Source organism: Cyprinodon variegatus, unplaced genomic scaffold (assembly GCF_000732505.1).
Source record: "Cyprinodon variegatus isolate N-32 unplaced genomic scaffold, C_variegatus-1.0 Scaffold71, whole genome shotgun sequence".
NCBI lineage: Eukaryota > Metazoa > Chordata > Actinopteri > Cyprinodontiformes > Cyprinodontidae > Cyprinodon > Cyprinodon variegatus.
In genome coordinates this window covers 1,146,847-1,163,138 of record NW_015150524.1, presented here as the reverse complement: position 1 = coordinate 1,163,138, position 16,292 = coordinate 1,146,847, and the positions used below count along the sequence as shown (strand labels likewise).

The 16,292-nt window shown below is 36.9% G+C and overlaps 1 protein-coding gene across 5 annotated transcripts in view; it reads left to right on the top strand.

Annotated features, from left to right (window-relative positions):
* The window catches only part of LOC107083278 (engulfment and cell motility protein 1), a 119,603-nt gene that overhangs the window by 57,923 nt on the left and 45,388 nt on the right, over positions 1–16,292 (top strand). For 2 of the 5 annotated variants that reach the window (XM_015372371.1, XM_015372370.1), the window contains exons 7-16: positions 3,350–3,385; positions 5,137–5,236; positions 5,481–5,632; positions 5,716–5,794; positions 6,549–6,590; positions 6,894–6,944; positions 7,045–7,167; positions 8,300–8,428; positions 9,614–9,718; positions 10,676–10,784. In XM_015372371.1, coding sequence (XP_015227857.1) covers positions 3,350–3,385; positions 5,137–5,236; positions 5,481–5,632; positions 5,716–5,794; positions 6,549–6,590; positions 6,894–6,944; positions 7,045–7,167; positions 8,300–8,428; positions 9,614–9,718; positions 10,676–10,784 — 926 coding nt within the window. The remainder of the gene's footprint in view (positions 1–3,349; positions 3,386–5,136; positions 5,237–5,480; positions 5,633–5,715; positions 5,795–6,548; positions 6,591–6,893; positions 6,945–7,044; positions 7,168–8,299; positions 8,429–9,613; positions 9,719–10,675; positions 10,785–16,292) is intronic. The other 3 variants (XM_015372372.1, XM_015372373.1, XM_015372374.1) reach the window with 3 other exon arrangements.

The window sequence follows — 16,292 nt, the reverse complement described above, 5'->3', positions numbered from 1 at the left end:
ATTGATGCTACATTTTAGTGTGCACATATTTACTCACCTTAGCTTGCCACATTCTTGAAACTAAAAAGAAAAACTAAACTGATAGCATAAGCTAATTCATAATTTAAAGTTATATTCTCACTCCTTGGTTGCTCTTCCTGAGCATTGAAATTTCATTCTCAGGTGGTCAACTGACCACAAATATAAATAATAGAGAAGTAATTTAATTGAATATGTGATAATAACCGTATTTCATCCTTTAACACTCCTAAAAAACGTCAAAGAAAGACCCACACGTCAAAGATGTTATAGGATTAGATAGATGTTCCACAAAATCCCCTTAATTTCCAATGGAGGAAGTGTTTTTCAATACACCAGTGTAAATGGCAAGATAGCAGCTTTAAGGTGCCATCCAGGTGTGAAAAGGAAGTGTGGAGAAACATTCCTGTGAACTTAATGTCGGCTGCAAGTTGTCCTGTAGCCATTTTACTTAAGAAAAGAGAACCTCCCTGCAGATCTTTAAAGGTTTTGTGTCCTATGCTGCAGACGAGGGGTGACTCTTGAAACCATTTTAGGTTTAAATTAAACTAATTTATTTACTTTATTTTGCTGAGGTGACATTTTTTTGTTGTTGCTGTTTTTTAGTCTTCATTGAATTCTTTTGGTTTTTAAGGTAATAAAAAACGCAATCATGCAACGTCAAACATGTACTGTGCTGTGAAAATCTTAAGCGATCATGTAGCAGAAAAACCTGCTGTCAGGTTCTGTAACACTGGGCAGTGAATCTTTCAAAGGTAACCGTTTTAGAATGACACTGTAATTTAGTTTTGTTTTCTAGGTACACTGAGGTTCAAATTGCGGTCAGAAAATTAAATTACTTCCTTTCTGCTGAAACACCTTAATGGTCTCCCATTTCTGGCTATCAACCTGCTCAGTTGCACAGAAAATCGCCTCTCATTTTGAAGTGTAAAGTTCAAAATGATGGAATATTTGGCTCTATTCAATGTTACTGCACAGAGCTTTTACAGCAGCCCAGTTGTTAACTCCACATTGCTCCTGGTTCTTTGATTATATACTGTATACTTTTTATGTAGATGACCACATTAGTTATTCAGCTGGAGCGAGACTGTTTGAGATGAATGCGTGTGTGGGTAAAGGAGCAGAGCAAGTGCTTCTGATGCATTTTCATCTCAACAAAAGGAGCTTATTAGACACAGAAATGTAGATGGATATCAAAGACAAACACATGCTCATTAGTGTGCAGAGGACTTGGTGAGCTGTAATTATTCAAGAGGCGCAGTGTTCAAGACTCCTGAGGGCAGAGCCGCTGTTTGATCCCATGCTTCTCCCAAAGCATGATGCACTGTATTCATGTGGAAATCAGCTGGTGGGATGCTGCCATCCAGAGATATGAGGAGAGGTCTCCCTCTACTGATAAAACACGGAATAAAAAAAGATCATAAGTTTGTCTTGGTTTTTGGTTTTTAGATGCCTTAAACCATGATAAGATAAAAACTCCTAGAGCAAACTTGAGGCCCACAGGCCAAAAATGGTCCTCAAAAGCCAAGCAAGGCACAGCATGTCATAAAATAGAGAAATTTATCAACTTAAAATGTACAAAGTAGCTAGAATTGCTTAATAGCTGGCAGTGTGCTCTTTGTTGATGCAATTATTTACTTAAAATTTTAATTTATACAGATTCAAAAGGCCCCTTTAAAGTTTTGATCATGTTGAAGTGACCCGGACTAAAGATTAATGTGGCAGCCTCTTCTCTGAAGCACATGGATTTCATTTTATCTGCTCAGTAGCTAAAGCCTCACTAATTCCAAGATGTCTGCCTCCTTGTCAGAAATTTAATTTTTTCATTTTAATTTAACTCTGACTTTATGACAGAAAATTGATTTTGTCTTAAAATATGCTATGCAGAGAATAAACCCAAAGGCTCCTTCAGAAGTTTATTGGACATGTTATGTGGTCATCATTTTACATGTTGCTGTTGTATTGTGTTGAATGGATACTTTGTTAGAAGAAATACTTTTTTTGTCAATTTCTTTTTTGTTTTGCAGGCAATCATGACAAAACACACATAATAAAACTGATAATTCACTGTAAATGCTTTAAGTCTGTCAAAAAACATTATTTAAATAAAGATTTAGCTTTGAATAATCCAGTAAAATACAATTACGCTTAAAGTTAATTAATTAAGGGTAATTTATGCCATTTATTTGTACTATGTCAAAGTGGACTAATCACATTGACAACATATTTATCTTTAAATTTGGAGGGGGGTTATTCTGCATGGGAAGTTAAACAAGTCTAAATTTGTAGAAACAAGGCACTAAACTTTCATTAAATGTCTGTTAAGAAAGTAGACCTCATTTACACCCTTTCTGGTGCTGTCAGAAAGCTTCTGTCTTAGTGCTGTGGATATTTTATCTGACATGTTAATTTGAAATGTTTGGTTCTCTGGTTTTGATGATAGTTGTTAACTTTTTGATTTGTTTTTGATTGAATTTCACAAGTTAAATATTCCTCTCCTTTATCTATTCTAAGACATCCATAAAAATCAGGATGTGTTGTTTGGATCACAATCTTTGTCAGACACCCGATAAAGTCACAGTTAATATTTTTGTTGATTTGAGTTGAAGAATTCCTATATTCCACCACTCCCACACAGGTATCAGTTGCTGCAAAATTATCCCGAAGCGCAATGCTGCCACCACCCTGCTTCACAGTTTCTTCAGTGTTTCTGTGGTTTAAAGCCTTTGGATTAATCCAAACACATGTCGTGTCATTGTTGACAAAACCCTTTGGCTTTTCTGTTTGAGATTTCCTCAGAAGTCAAGTGGCCTGATTTTTTTTTTTTGTCATACTTGGAGAAAAAAGCAGCAATAAATCAGCAAACATGCTTTTTGAAATTGTCGAAGTTGTATGTTGCAAGTTCATTCTGCACTGAGAAGAAACAAAAATACATGGGTCATTAATTGCCTAAAATCAATATTCCACCCATTATAAGTCACTGTTAACTTCTGTATATCTTTTTTTCTAGCAAATCCTTTTTTTGTTGTTGTCTGTTTTCCTTTTTGGGACATTTGCAGCATAATGTTGCTTTTAAGCTTGCTTTGTAAAATAAAATGTACCGCAGACTGCCTTTTCATCTGATTTTGCTTGGCATGCTTTCAATATCACAGCAGGTTTATCAGGTCAAAGATGTTTTGTTTAGTCTTAAGATTTTAAATAAAAAAAAAAGTCTGTTTTGATTTGCAAGAAGAGAGCATTAAGAGTGTTGTCGCCTGCTCTGTGCCATCTCTAGTTTTTGTTTTTATGTTGTTTCCCCTCTGTGACACCAAAGTTTTTCAAATCTTTGCAGGCGCTATCAGAAACTTCAGAAGATTATGAAGCCATGGTAAGCCCCACCCCCTCCATTTACCGCTCCCCCTTTTTTTCGGTTGGGTAACATCGCTGGCTCTCTTCTCTTCCTAACCTTGCTGTTTGAGTCTGCATGATTAAGACTCCAGCCTTGGGGAGCCGTAAGGGGAATTCTAACATGGGCCTTCATTTTAAAAAGTTGCTGCATTTTATTTCCTGCATGTGGTTTGGGCAGCCAGTTAAATAACCTTCACAGCAGATGGAAAGAAAACCAAGATTTATTTCTAAAATTTGTTCCACTTTTATCAAAATATGTGGTTCCAAAGTTTGGTCTTTTCTTGAATTTTATCTTGGTTCTCTTTAAAAAATGGTGCTCCAGTTATAAAGATCACTTCTAGGCCTTCATTTGGCTTCTTTTTTATCTAAATGTTTTTAGCAAAAAGCTTTTTTCACCAAACAACCATGCTCCCATCACTATACATAAATTACTGTCTCAAAAAAACTTAAGCTGCAGTGTTTCAGTATTTAATGCTGTCTTCTTTTTTTTTTTAATCAAATGCCAAACTTTTTTCAACTTTTCAGCTTTGCAGTGATACTGACCAATGTTATTTTCTGTTTTGGTAGGAAAACTTTTGACAACATATTTTTATCTCTAATTTGATCCTCAGCTCTGTAAAAAACAAACAAACAAAAAAAGCATAACAAGGTAGTTCTAGGTAGTTCCTCCAAGTTTTGATGTTCACCTTTTTCTTAAAGATTGTCCAAAGATTCGCCAAGCAGTCTGTACAGTTCTTGACGGAAGATCACATTTTGCGGTTTTCCCCAGCATATTAGAATATTGGTAAAATAACAAAGTAGTATAATTATTTTTTTAGTTTACAGAGTGAAACTTGGATAGACTCATCGGACACAGAGAGGCATAAAACGAATATTTTTGATCATCTCAGTGATTAAGCTTTATTAGTAATGGATACCCATTTCCTAAAGTTTTTCTGTCTTTTCTCTGTAAAATCTATGGGTTTTGCCTTTTATATGGAATTATTGAAATAATCTATTGCTGATGTTCCTATATACTTAGATTCTCTGCATCCTTCAGTGTTTTTTTTCCAATGTCCCCCCCTTTAATAAAAAGGTGCTGAAACCAGTTGTAATCAGCAGAGGTCAGCATTGAGCCACTTTTGGTGAAAGGGAAATATGATTGCAAGTTAAATGTTTTGCAGCAGATAACAGTATTTACTACATTCTTTTGACTAAGTGGAGAAGTGGAAATTAGTCGCTTGTTTTTTCATTTGTTTTTTTCCGCAGAATGATGATAATCAAATATTTAACGTGTTCTTGCTTTGGCCTCATTTGTCTCTCACAGCATCATTGATAAAAACATTTTTCTTCTTTTATTTGTGTAGCTGCATGACTTTGCTCTGTTATAAAAACAAGTCTCTGTTCCTAACGAACTCCATCCAGCTTCTACTGACCTTCTGACAGCCCCTGCTGATTGCTGACAGCCATTCTGCCTGTGCTGTGTCTCATAAATCTTTCCCATGTCTCCTACCATGTCAGTTTGTATTTCTGTCTTTTTTCAGCCAGCCATTTTGCAGCCTGGTGCTTATTTTAGGCCTCACTCTTTTCCTCTCTGCTACCTTTCTCTCTCTCTCTCTCTCTCTGCTTTCTTTGCTGACCGCTTGATTTTCGTTGCGTCCCGAGCCATCTGGGCTATGCATCGACATGCCGCTCCATGCCATCTGGTGTTGAGAAGTTCCCCATTGTTTGTGTGTGTTTTTTACCCCACAGTTTCGGTGACCTGCTGTCCTTCACTCTGACGGCCTTTGTAGAGTTGATGGACCATGGGATTGTCTCCTGGGACACGTTTTCTGTGGCCTTTATCAAAAAGGTCAGCCAGGAAAATGTCACATTACACAAGCTCTGCATTTATTGGAAACTTTTTATAGTGTTTTTCTTTTTAATTTTTGTTTATCATCTTCAAGTAATAGTTTCTGCAGTCTCATAAATGCTTTTGTGTTGTTTTTTTTCTATACATGTCACATCTTGTCATTGTTTCCTGATGCAGTCATGTAGCAAATATAAAATAAAATTTTTTCCCCATTTCAAGACTTTTGTTTTCTGATTTTCTAAAGATTGCCAGCTATGTGAGCAAGTCAGCCATGGACACGGCCGTACTGCAGCGTTCCCTGGCCATCCTGGAGTCCATGGTGCTCAACAGTCAGGATCTCTACCACAAGGTGGCGCAGGAGATCACTATTGGACAGCTCATTCCACATCTTCAGGGGTATGAAACCTAACTGTTTTTATTGATACCCTTGTATTTATTACTTAATTTTAATAAATCATTCTTTCTTTGTTCAATTCCAGGACGGATCAAGACATTCAGACCTACACCATCGCTGTCATCAACGCTTTGTTCCTCAAAGCTCCAGAGGAGAAGAGACAGGTGAGGCTTCAAACATGGCCGATTCTACTGTGTCATGCTGCAAACATCAGCAGTTCTGTGCTGTAACAGTGAAGTCAATGAACACGTGACTCTGTGTTAGAAGACAACATGTCTTTCCCTTCCTCTTTGCCAAAGTGATGTTCAGTCTCTCATTTCTCCCTCTCACCTGTAGCTAATAGCACACTCCCTGCATCAGCACCTCAGGGGCCCTATGATGCACGCTCACATAAATGAATAATGATGCCAACTCACAGCCACTTTCTCATGTGTAGCCGTCAGAGCTGAAGACATGTTAGGATGAAGAGAGGTTCATACAAATACAAGCAAATTCTAGTTTTGAAGTGGAGACTCACAGTACTTTTAGTTTGCTTGGTTTGAGCAAACTTTTTCTGGGCCATTGGACTCCATGTTTTTTAAGCATAAACTATATATCTATAAATATCCGAAAGCATCCATAGAAAGTTCTGCAGAGACAGCAGTTTCTTTACACCACACTGGATATTCCATCTCTGTTGCATATTTAGGCATGTGGGCATCTAGTTTGGTCCTCTGTGGCTTGCGTGTGCTCATGAAAGGACCTTAACAATTATTGAAGCTATAATTCTGATCTCCAACCCTCCGTCCCCAAGAGAACCACAAGTTACACTTCAGAGAAATTTGACTTTTTTTCTTTTTCTTTCCACACCGCATTCTCTCACTCACCCTCTCTGTCTCTGTCTCTGACCTTGTTTCCTCACTGCACACGACATGGTAGTTTGATGAGAACATTGTGGACATCCTAAATTGTCCCCTGACAGTAAGTGCACCCTTGATTAGCACACTTCGTAGTTTGCACTGTAGAAGACATCAGTTAGTGCATCTACAATCCCCTTTTTTTATTTAAGTTTCTGTCTCAGGCTTCCTTTTCTTTTTCTTTTGCCGCCTGTCACTGCATAAACTGCCATGAACGTTTTAGTATTTTCATTTTTGTATAGAGAATATAAAGATCAGGAGTTTCCCTTGATGTGTTGTCTCACTTTTATAACTCTTCTTTCTCTTATATTATTTTTGTCTTTCCCTTTTTCTCCCTCTTCCTCTTTTTTTATGTCTAAATCCACAGGAGATGGCCCACATTCTAGCTCAGAAGCAGCTGCGCTCCATCATTCTTACTGTAAGTTTGTCTGAAACTTTAGTTTATTCCAATATTTCATTGGAGTTTTGGTTACCCACCATAATTATTTCTTTTTTTTTTTTTTTTTGTGCACATGCAGAACGTGATCCGGAGCCCCACACCCATTAATGATGAGATGGCACATCAGCTGTACGTGCTTCAGGTGCTCAACTTCAACCTGCTCGAGGACCGCATGATGACCAAGATGGATCCTCAGGACCAGGTCTGGATCTCCAGAAAATCTGGGGAAATTTGAACATTTCATAAAAAATAAAGGGAAAGTTGAACTCCAGAGACTGAATGTGCAAATAAATATTATTTCTTAACTGTCCCTCGGTGGGGTCTTAGGGAGCAGTTGGCTTAGGGCATTTGTTGTCATTTATCATTAATTTATATAATATGGAAAAATATCTACTGTTCAAACATAAAACATGCATAACATTCACACTGTTATGCATGTTTTATGTTTGAAGAGTTCACTGTAAGACTGTATAGCTTCAGTATAAGTAGCTGGTAAGCTGGTTGTCTTTCAGAACCCCCTTTTTTTGGTCTCAAGTATTTTTTAGCTTCTTACAGGTCTCACCATCTGTTTTCCCATCAGCTTTGGTCAGGGTTTTTTAACCATTTCACTGCATCAATAGTGTGAGAGTGTTTTATTCAGTTATATGTACAATGACACAAATGGGTTTACATGTGCCTTTAAAATGAAACTTCTGAGGCTTCTGATCTCATCTGAACAGAGCCTACATGTAGATCCACACTTCAGATTTCTATCTAGTTTAGAAAACACTATTTAAATGATGCACTACTTTGTCTATGATATACAGTAAAAGATTACATTTTGAGTTGTTTTATAGCCATTGACATAGTTCAATGGCTATAAAACATGAATTGGATTGTTTTTCCAGCATAGGGATTGTTTTCTGTATTCATTATTGACAAGAATGAAATGGACTGTCTTTATTCATGGTGACATGATGGTTTTTATTGATTCATTGACATCGGTGCTTTTTTGTAACTATTGAACTGTGGACAGTGTGAACAGTTTTGTGGAGTGGATTTTAGCCTGTAAGATTATTAAGGTAAAAAGACCTGCTTCTCTGGTCACATTCTAGATATGTACAAGAAATACCTTCTACATTTGAAAAGAGTAGTTCACAGTGGACCACCGACTTTAATGATAATGATGGTAATAACAGTAAACAATATAGAAATTAGCCTCATAAGCTGATTGTTTGATTGCCTGATCTAAGCTCAGATTTGGATCAGAGCTCAGATCAGGCAGCAGGATTCCTGCATAATAAAGCTCTGACAAGGCGTCTGCCCTTTAAATATATCCCCCTCTGTGTTTTCAGGCTCAGAGGGACATCATCTTTGAGCTTCGAAGAATTGCCTTTGACGTGGAATGCGAGCCTAACAACGGCGGCAGCATAGAGAAACGTAAATCCATGTACACCAGAGACTACAAAAAGCTTGGCTTCATTGTAAGTTAAAAAATTCTATATCAGTAGACCTTTTTTTTCAGTTTTTTATTTTATTTTATTTCAGCAGAAGTATTTCAGCTAAACTTACCTTTTCTTGGTGTGGGCCACAAGGCCTATAATCCCCTGTACTCTAACACTGCTGTGTGCTCATTATAGATGAGGCCAGTTTGACGGCCTTGTCTCCACTGTTTGCTACCTTACTGCTTTATGTGGAGAAAATACTTGGTAATTCTAATTTACCAAGAACAGGCGAGGTTTAGGTATAGTGGAGGATGTTATTTTTCCAGGTGGATCATCAAAGTAAGTGGTCCTCCTAATTGTCAATCATTCTGGTGATATATTTACATAAGGCCGTCCTAAGTGCTCGTCCCCATTTTCACTTACCAGTGGTGAATCTGACATAGTGGAGAAATTGGTAATCTTCTTTTGGAAATGAAGCTTGGATGGAGTGGTGGCCTAGTGGTTAGGTCATAGGGCTTGGAATCCTGAGGTTGTTTGTTCAAAACCCACTCTAGGTCTCTATACAACCCCACACTGCTCTCTGGGCGCTACACAATGGCAGCCCACTGCTCCCTAAGGGGATGGGTTAAATACAGAGAGTTCAATTCGTTGCTCTGTACTTGTGACAGTGTAATGACAATAAAGGCTGGGGGAAAAAAGCTTTTATGAGCGATGCAAACAGCAACGTTGGATAAGCGTTCCCTCTTGGGAGCAGGTACAGGGTTGTGCATGTGTATTTTTTTTCCAAAAATTTCTGGAAATCCTCCACTATACCTTTAAGTCAGAGAGGAAATGTTTTTAATGTTTTTACATTAAGTCTATCCGAATGGCTGTTTGTAGTTTTATTCAGGAACTGGTGAAGAATAACTATGCTGACGTTAGTTAGAAGTTTGTTTTTCCAGATGCCGGTCCTTTAAGTTTTCATCCAGATATTTAAGGTGCTCCACCTTTCTCGCTTCTCTAACCATGAGCTTTGTGATCATTATTAACCTTATTTGCCTCATGCTCACTGTTTTTAGTGGGAAGATGAGTTTCTTCCTCTCACAGCAGCTGAAAACAGTTTTTACTGCACCCGCTTTGACTGTTCTATTCATGTTTGGTTGACTTGGCCTGAAATAACAAAGGTTAAAAAATGAGCATCGGTGGTGTGTGTTGATTGTTGCTCTGTGCTTTTGTTTTCCACAGAATCATGTCAATCCAGCCGTGGATTTCACCCAGATTCCTCCAGGCATGCTGGCTCTGGATAACATGCTTTACTTTGCCAAACATCACCAGGATGCTTACATCAGGGTAAGAACACACACACACACACCTCCATGTTTGAAATACTCACTGAGGACTTTGCATTGACTTCCATTTATTATCAAGCCTGTTTATAGCTTTACTATAACTCATAGATCACTTTGCAATTAAACTAAGATGCCCTAACAACTAAGGTTGTGTTGATGCACACTGACCCACCGGATGTTTCTTTTTCATTTAGGTGTTGGTTCTTAATGAGTAACAAAAATGACAAAACAGAAAATAAATATGAAAATAAATCAATGCACATTTTAAATGTATAAATACATAAATAAATTAAAAAAATAAATAAATATGTTTTGGTCATTAAAAAGGCCAAGTCTTTCTTTTTTCCTTGGTTTCTCTATTATTTATGAATATATTTGAATATTTTATCCTATTTGTGTATCTATGAATGTAGTTATTTTTTGTTATTATTAAATCAATTTATTTCTTCTTTTATTTATTTATGGTTTTCATGAACATGGGCCCAACATCTTAAGCCTGTCACTGCAGGAAAACGCTGGTAACTTCATGTCAATTGGCCTTCGCCTAAATAAAGAGCAGGAGAAAAACAAAATCTTTAGACACTATTGCAATAGAAACCACCATAAATGTGCAAATACAACAAAAATCCAAACAAATTTTAAACCTTCTCTAGTTATAGGTCTGTTCTCTTTTGCTTCAAAATAATTGCTCCAAACCTTCTAAAGGAAATTTCCATTAAAAATCTTTAATGCTTATGTTTTTAAGGTGTTGGAATGTTAGAAGGTTAGAGGTCTGAAGGACGGAACGATATGAAATCCTTATTTAAAACAGTCATTTAATTCTGCATATGTGAAGAGGTGAGAACAATCTGTTCTTTAAATCACCTTGCAGAAAGAAGGAAGCAGGAAGAAGTGCATGTGGGTGAAATACAGTGTCTGCAGGTGGCTAATTTTAATTTTTTTCTTCTCTTTTGTCCAGATTGTTTTGGAGAACAGCAGCAGGGAAGACAAGCATGAATGTCCGTTTGGCCGCAGCAGCATCGAGTTAACCAAAATGCTCTGTGAGATCCTGAAAGTCGGCGAGCTTCGTAAGTCAAGAAAAACTTGCACTATTCATAGTTATGCACTACATTTAATGTATTCACACCTTCTACCAACACAACACTTTCAGGGAAAGTATATGAATTGAAATAAAAAGGGATCTGAGATTGCTTTGCCCAGAGGTTCTAACAAATTCCTCATCACAATGTGTCGCTGAACCTCCTGTACTTCCTCTGACTCTTTTCCAATTTCAATCCAAACAGACGTGTCCTTTTCTTGTCTTTACTTGTTTAAATTGCCAATTTTTTCTCACTTCTGCTCCAGACTGACCCCTGCTGCTCCCAGTGGGAACAGAGGAGGCAATTTATGTTTCTTTTTTAGGCTGACATGCCCTTTTCCTAAGCTATGCTCACTTTTTCTAGAGATCTGTGCCGCATAATTATTTTAAAGGTTCTAAAAAAACAACAACTCCCATTTATCTTTAAATTCATTAAGTGAATCACTTCCCTAACATATTTCTGCACACATTTACTTTTTGGCATGTGAAAAAAAAATGGCAGAACGGAACCACTTATTACTAATGCGTTAACTCTGAGAGAATCAGTGGGTGAATAGGGTTTAAATTTCTTCATGTGCTTTGTTTTCTCTTTTTTTTTCATTTGTTGAGCTCTAAGTCCTCTGAGTTTCTTTGATGATAATATTTTATTTATTGCATGTTAGTGTTTGCTTCAAAGCTCTTTTTTTTTTTTTAGTTTCCAGTTTCTTTCATCTGTTTTTCTTTTTTTCCTAAATGCCCCTTTTACCTTTTTTCTAACAGACTGGATGTTTTCCTTTTAACTTAAAAAAATTCTACTTCATCCCTCAGAAAATTTGTTTTAAAGAAAAGTTTTTAAATTAGTCCAAATTAAAACTAGGGATGCTGAGAAAAGTGCATTATTTGTATCAAATGTACTTAGAATATCTGAGTATATGCAAACACCTATGAACCTTTTTTTTCTACAACATAATGATGATCACCTGAAGATTTCTCTCGAGAAATATCTTACCATGACTTGATGTTCTGAGATCTACCCTGGTGGCTGCTTTCTTTGCGGCATCTATTATTTAGGGGGACTGAGTCCATTTAGGATTTTAGTCTATGCTACTGTGTGTTTATGGATAGATTTTTTTGCTAATTCAGAAATGGGCTTTGGTCTAAAGCATTCCATCGTAGAGTTGGCTGCATGCTGAGGTTTCTGGTCCTGTTGGAAGGGGAACCTTCACCTCAGTCCCAATTTTTTATGCATTATCTAACAGTATTTCTTTAAGCATTTCCCCTGATAATGCCTCAAAAACGTCTCTCCTTGTAGATGGTGTGTTCAAGGTGACAGGTGCATGCATGAAGGTCATAATGTTCAATTGCAGTCAGCAAGTTCACTTGAGCGTTTTCCTTTCTGCTTCTCTGATTTATGATTTCCTTTCTCCACCTGTGAGTTAAAGTGGACAGCCTGTCTTGGTAGGTCAGTGTCATACTCATTCCATTTTTAGATGATGGATTGAGGAGTGCTCTGTGCAATGTCCAGCATTTTGGGCTTTGAGCATAAGTAAACCTGATTTAACCTTCCCCACAACTTTCGTTCTGACCTGTCTGCTGCGTTCCTTTGTCATCATGATGCTCTTTGTTAACAAATGTTCTCTACTGAACCCCTGTGCCTCCACAAATCATGTTTAGACTGATTTCATAAAACAGCTGCATACATTAAAGCATTCAAACGATCTTAAGAGTTGGATGGATGCAGCGTCAGCTCAGGGTGCGATGCTGAGGGAGTAACACTGGATCAGTGATGCCTCGGCTCTGGGAAAAGTCTTTCTGTGAATATTCAGCATGTGTTCTGGTACTTCAGTGTGCTCTTCCCTCTGGGAAAATGACAGGGAAATGAGTTTCAGCTCAGCGATGAAACCGTCATCGTTCAGTTGACCTTTCTCTGGGAAAACATAGGAACAGCTGACACTAATGAGGATGTTGGAGGCTGTGTCTGTCTTGCAGAAGCTTTGTATCAGTTTGGATAGTGTCCTATTTAAGTCAGAGCACTCTTTCCATTGTAAAGCAGGCATAACATTTTAAGAGACCCACCTTCCTAGGATGATCACCGCGCAAGGAAAATACATTCTACGTTTGTTATTGATGTTGGCGATCTGGCATGTTTTTGCCGTGCCCCTAACCATTCAAGCAATCCCATTCTTGACTATATGGCCACTTTTTAGAAAGACTGTTAGCTTCATGTGAAAATAAACATCAAATTTAGTAACTTACCTGGCGCTTTTATCTAAAATGAAAAAAATATATATGTTATTGTACAAGTGGATTCTGCGTCTGCCTCTAACCCTGCCACCACTCTACACCTCTAGCTGGTCTGAGTTCACTTCAACTTTATGATAAGGAAAATAACAAAATAAATCTTACAATTAAAGGTTATCCAATTGGCTAACAGTTAACCTGCTACTTTGGTGATGCATTCCTTTATTTATGGCAGCATGTTGCTTTTTCGTCCCCTACTGCATCCATTACTCCTTAACCAGCTACTTTGTACACCGACACCAGGCTATAACCTCAATTTCTCCATTTTAGCTCTTCCTACTTACTATTGAAACCTGGTTAACCACTGATATGTTGTCTTATTCTATTCCTATTTATTTTGGTTTTGATCCAAGTTAAGCTCATCCAGGGTCAGATTGACCAAAAGCAGAGACAGCCCTCTATTTTAGCTACAGTCTAAAAATCAACTTCAGCAACGTTTGACAAAAGAGAGATCATATTGCTGAGGAGACTATAGAACAGCATGTCATTGTTACCAACCTGATCAAAGCTATATATATATTTTATTTTATTTTATTTTTATTTATTTTTTTCTTAAAGTAAAAGTTTCAAATAAACCAAACACCCAACTCTGGTGCCTCAAAGTCATTTTTGCTCATTTATATTTCAACTGAGAATAAGACAGAAGAATAAAATGGCAGATAAATGTTGACAATGACAAAGTTTATCTGCCTCATTGATGACGTTTGACTTTGCTATCTTGAGAGAATGAGCCTTGGAGGGATTCTGGATGAGCTGGATCTTAATTTATTTTCCTCCTGCTGTGGTATCACTGTCTTTCTTTTCTATTTGTCTTTCTCTTTTGCTATTTGACTGCTTTCAAAAAGAAACAAAAACATATAAGACGATGTTTGTTAAATTTCCGTGTGATCTCAACAACTGCAGAATTCAAATTTGAAGAATTGCTTGGTTTGGTAAAAAAGAGGTTAGCTTTTTTATTTGAATTAGCTGTAAGTGCTTTGAGGCTCTAAATAATTCAGAACACTCTGCAGGTGTCTCTCTCACCTCCTTCCATTAAATCATACTCTTTCCTCCTCACATTTGCTGATGCCCTGCCTCAGATCCCTGAAAGATTAATTGTGTCACGGTGTTTCTGCTGGAACATGGGGCTTAATGGAATCTGCAACTCACCAAGCCCATCTTCTCCAACTCTAGGGTTTACGTCGGCCCATGGAATATTTATGAAGTTATTTTGAAAGGGTCAGACATGGTGAGTAATGGCCCTGCTTGGTGATTCACAATGTGCCTCCTCGAAGCTGAGATGGAGAGTTAGGGTTGGTGGAGCGGGGCCGGTCGGGGCATGGACAGAAACGGATATGTATATTCACACTTGAAGGCCAAAGATGGAGCAGATCCTGTACGCAAACACAATGATGCTGTCAGGTCTGACGGAAGGACTGGGAGAAAATTTTGCAGCGTCAAAGTTACATTTTTAGAGTTAAATTTGGGTGCAATCTGAGTGCATTTTGTCCCGCTCTGGATTAGTGTTAAATAAACTCTCTATATAGTGTAAATCTTACTCCAGTTAATGCTAAAGGAGTCAATGTACTTTGAGACAACATATTTAACACTGTGGAACTGATTGGATCATGTCTTTAGATTTTTAAATATCAAATACTTTTAAAAGCAAGCATGGTAGGAATGAAGGACATGAAGAAGTCCAGACATTTCAAGTAGCATTATAAACATACCTTTAATTCTCTTCAATTCTCTCCTATATACACAGTAAATTCGACAGTGTTAAATATGCAGTGTCAAAGTACATTGACTCTTTTAGATTTATTACAACAACTACTAGAGTAAGATATATGCTATGTTGAGAGTTATTTTAACACTAACTCAGAGTGGGACCAAATGCACATGGATTGGTGTTAAAATGAACTCTTAAAGTGTTACTTTAATGCTAAATGTACGGTACTGTGTACGTACAATAATTGCAGATATTATGATTATGAATGCAGGTTCCTTTAGTAATTGCTGAACAGCATTTTCACGGTAGATTTTCCACTAGATGGAAATCAAATAATCAAAGGTAAAGTTCAAATAAAGAGGATGTTTCTTACATGTTAATCTATATTCTCGCTTTGGTATTTGGGTGAATCGAGATCTACGATGAAGGTCAAGGTCTCTACTTGACATTATTTGTTTTGCATTTGACACCATGCAGTGACTTCCTTGTCCCTGTTACACAGAGCATGTTTCCATTCTGTAGAAGACACTTTTATCAGGATAGAGATGTTTCCTTGTAAGAATAAACCCGTCTGTCAGGCTAACTTTGTATTGATTTATGGTGACCTTTCCTTGTGAGGCCCAAGGGGATCAAGACCAAACTTGAGAAAAAAAAGCCTTGAAAAGAAAAGATGTTGGATTTTAACTTCTGTGCAGCTTACTCAAGGTTTATTGGCTCTGCTAATAAAGAGGTGTGAGAAAGTTTGAAAATAAATCCACTTTTATCTACTTTTAGAAAGAGTTGTGGTGACAAAATTACTGGTGCCACATTTTACCCCTTTTACATTCAAATAATTCAACAGATTTCTCATTTATGTTTCATTTTTTCTGAGGTTTTGGTATTTTTGATAGACTTTTGATGAGTATGACACCATTTTGTTTTCCTCTAGCATTAATATGGCATGTTTCAAAGCCTTGTTTCTCATGTCCAATATTATAAAATCATTACCGACAAATTAGAATCTTCCTACACTGAAAAATGAATTGAAGGACATAAACTATATATCTTTTAGTGACCACTCTGCTAAGATTCTCTTTTATTCAGTTGTTAGTATATATCTGGTGACTTTGTTTCAAACATTTAAGTAAGCCTAAATTTAATTTGAATTTAGTTGTAGTGTATTGCTAAATACAGCAAATGTATTAAAAAAGACTTTTACTTATTGCCTTTTTTGTTTAATGAGCCCAAAATATTTTCACATTGGTGAATTTCCTTTAAAAGGGCAAGATAATAAAGGAAAGAATTAATTAAGGACTTTGTTCAGATGAACTAATAAATGACAAATTTAACATATACAAACATTATGTATAATTACCATAATCATACATACAATTGTTTGCCAAGGAATTGCCTTTCTAAACAGTGGATCTACTATAGTTAACACACTCCTTTCTAACCTAAAACTGAGATAATTTATTTCTTTATTTAAGATAGTATATGCTTAGCATATTGTTAATCCAAAAACATTTT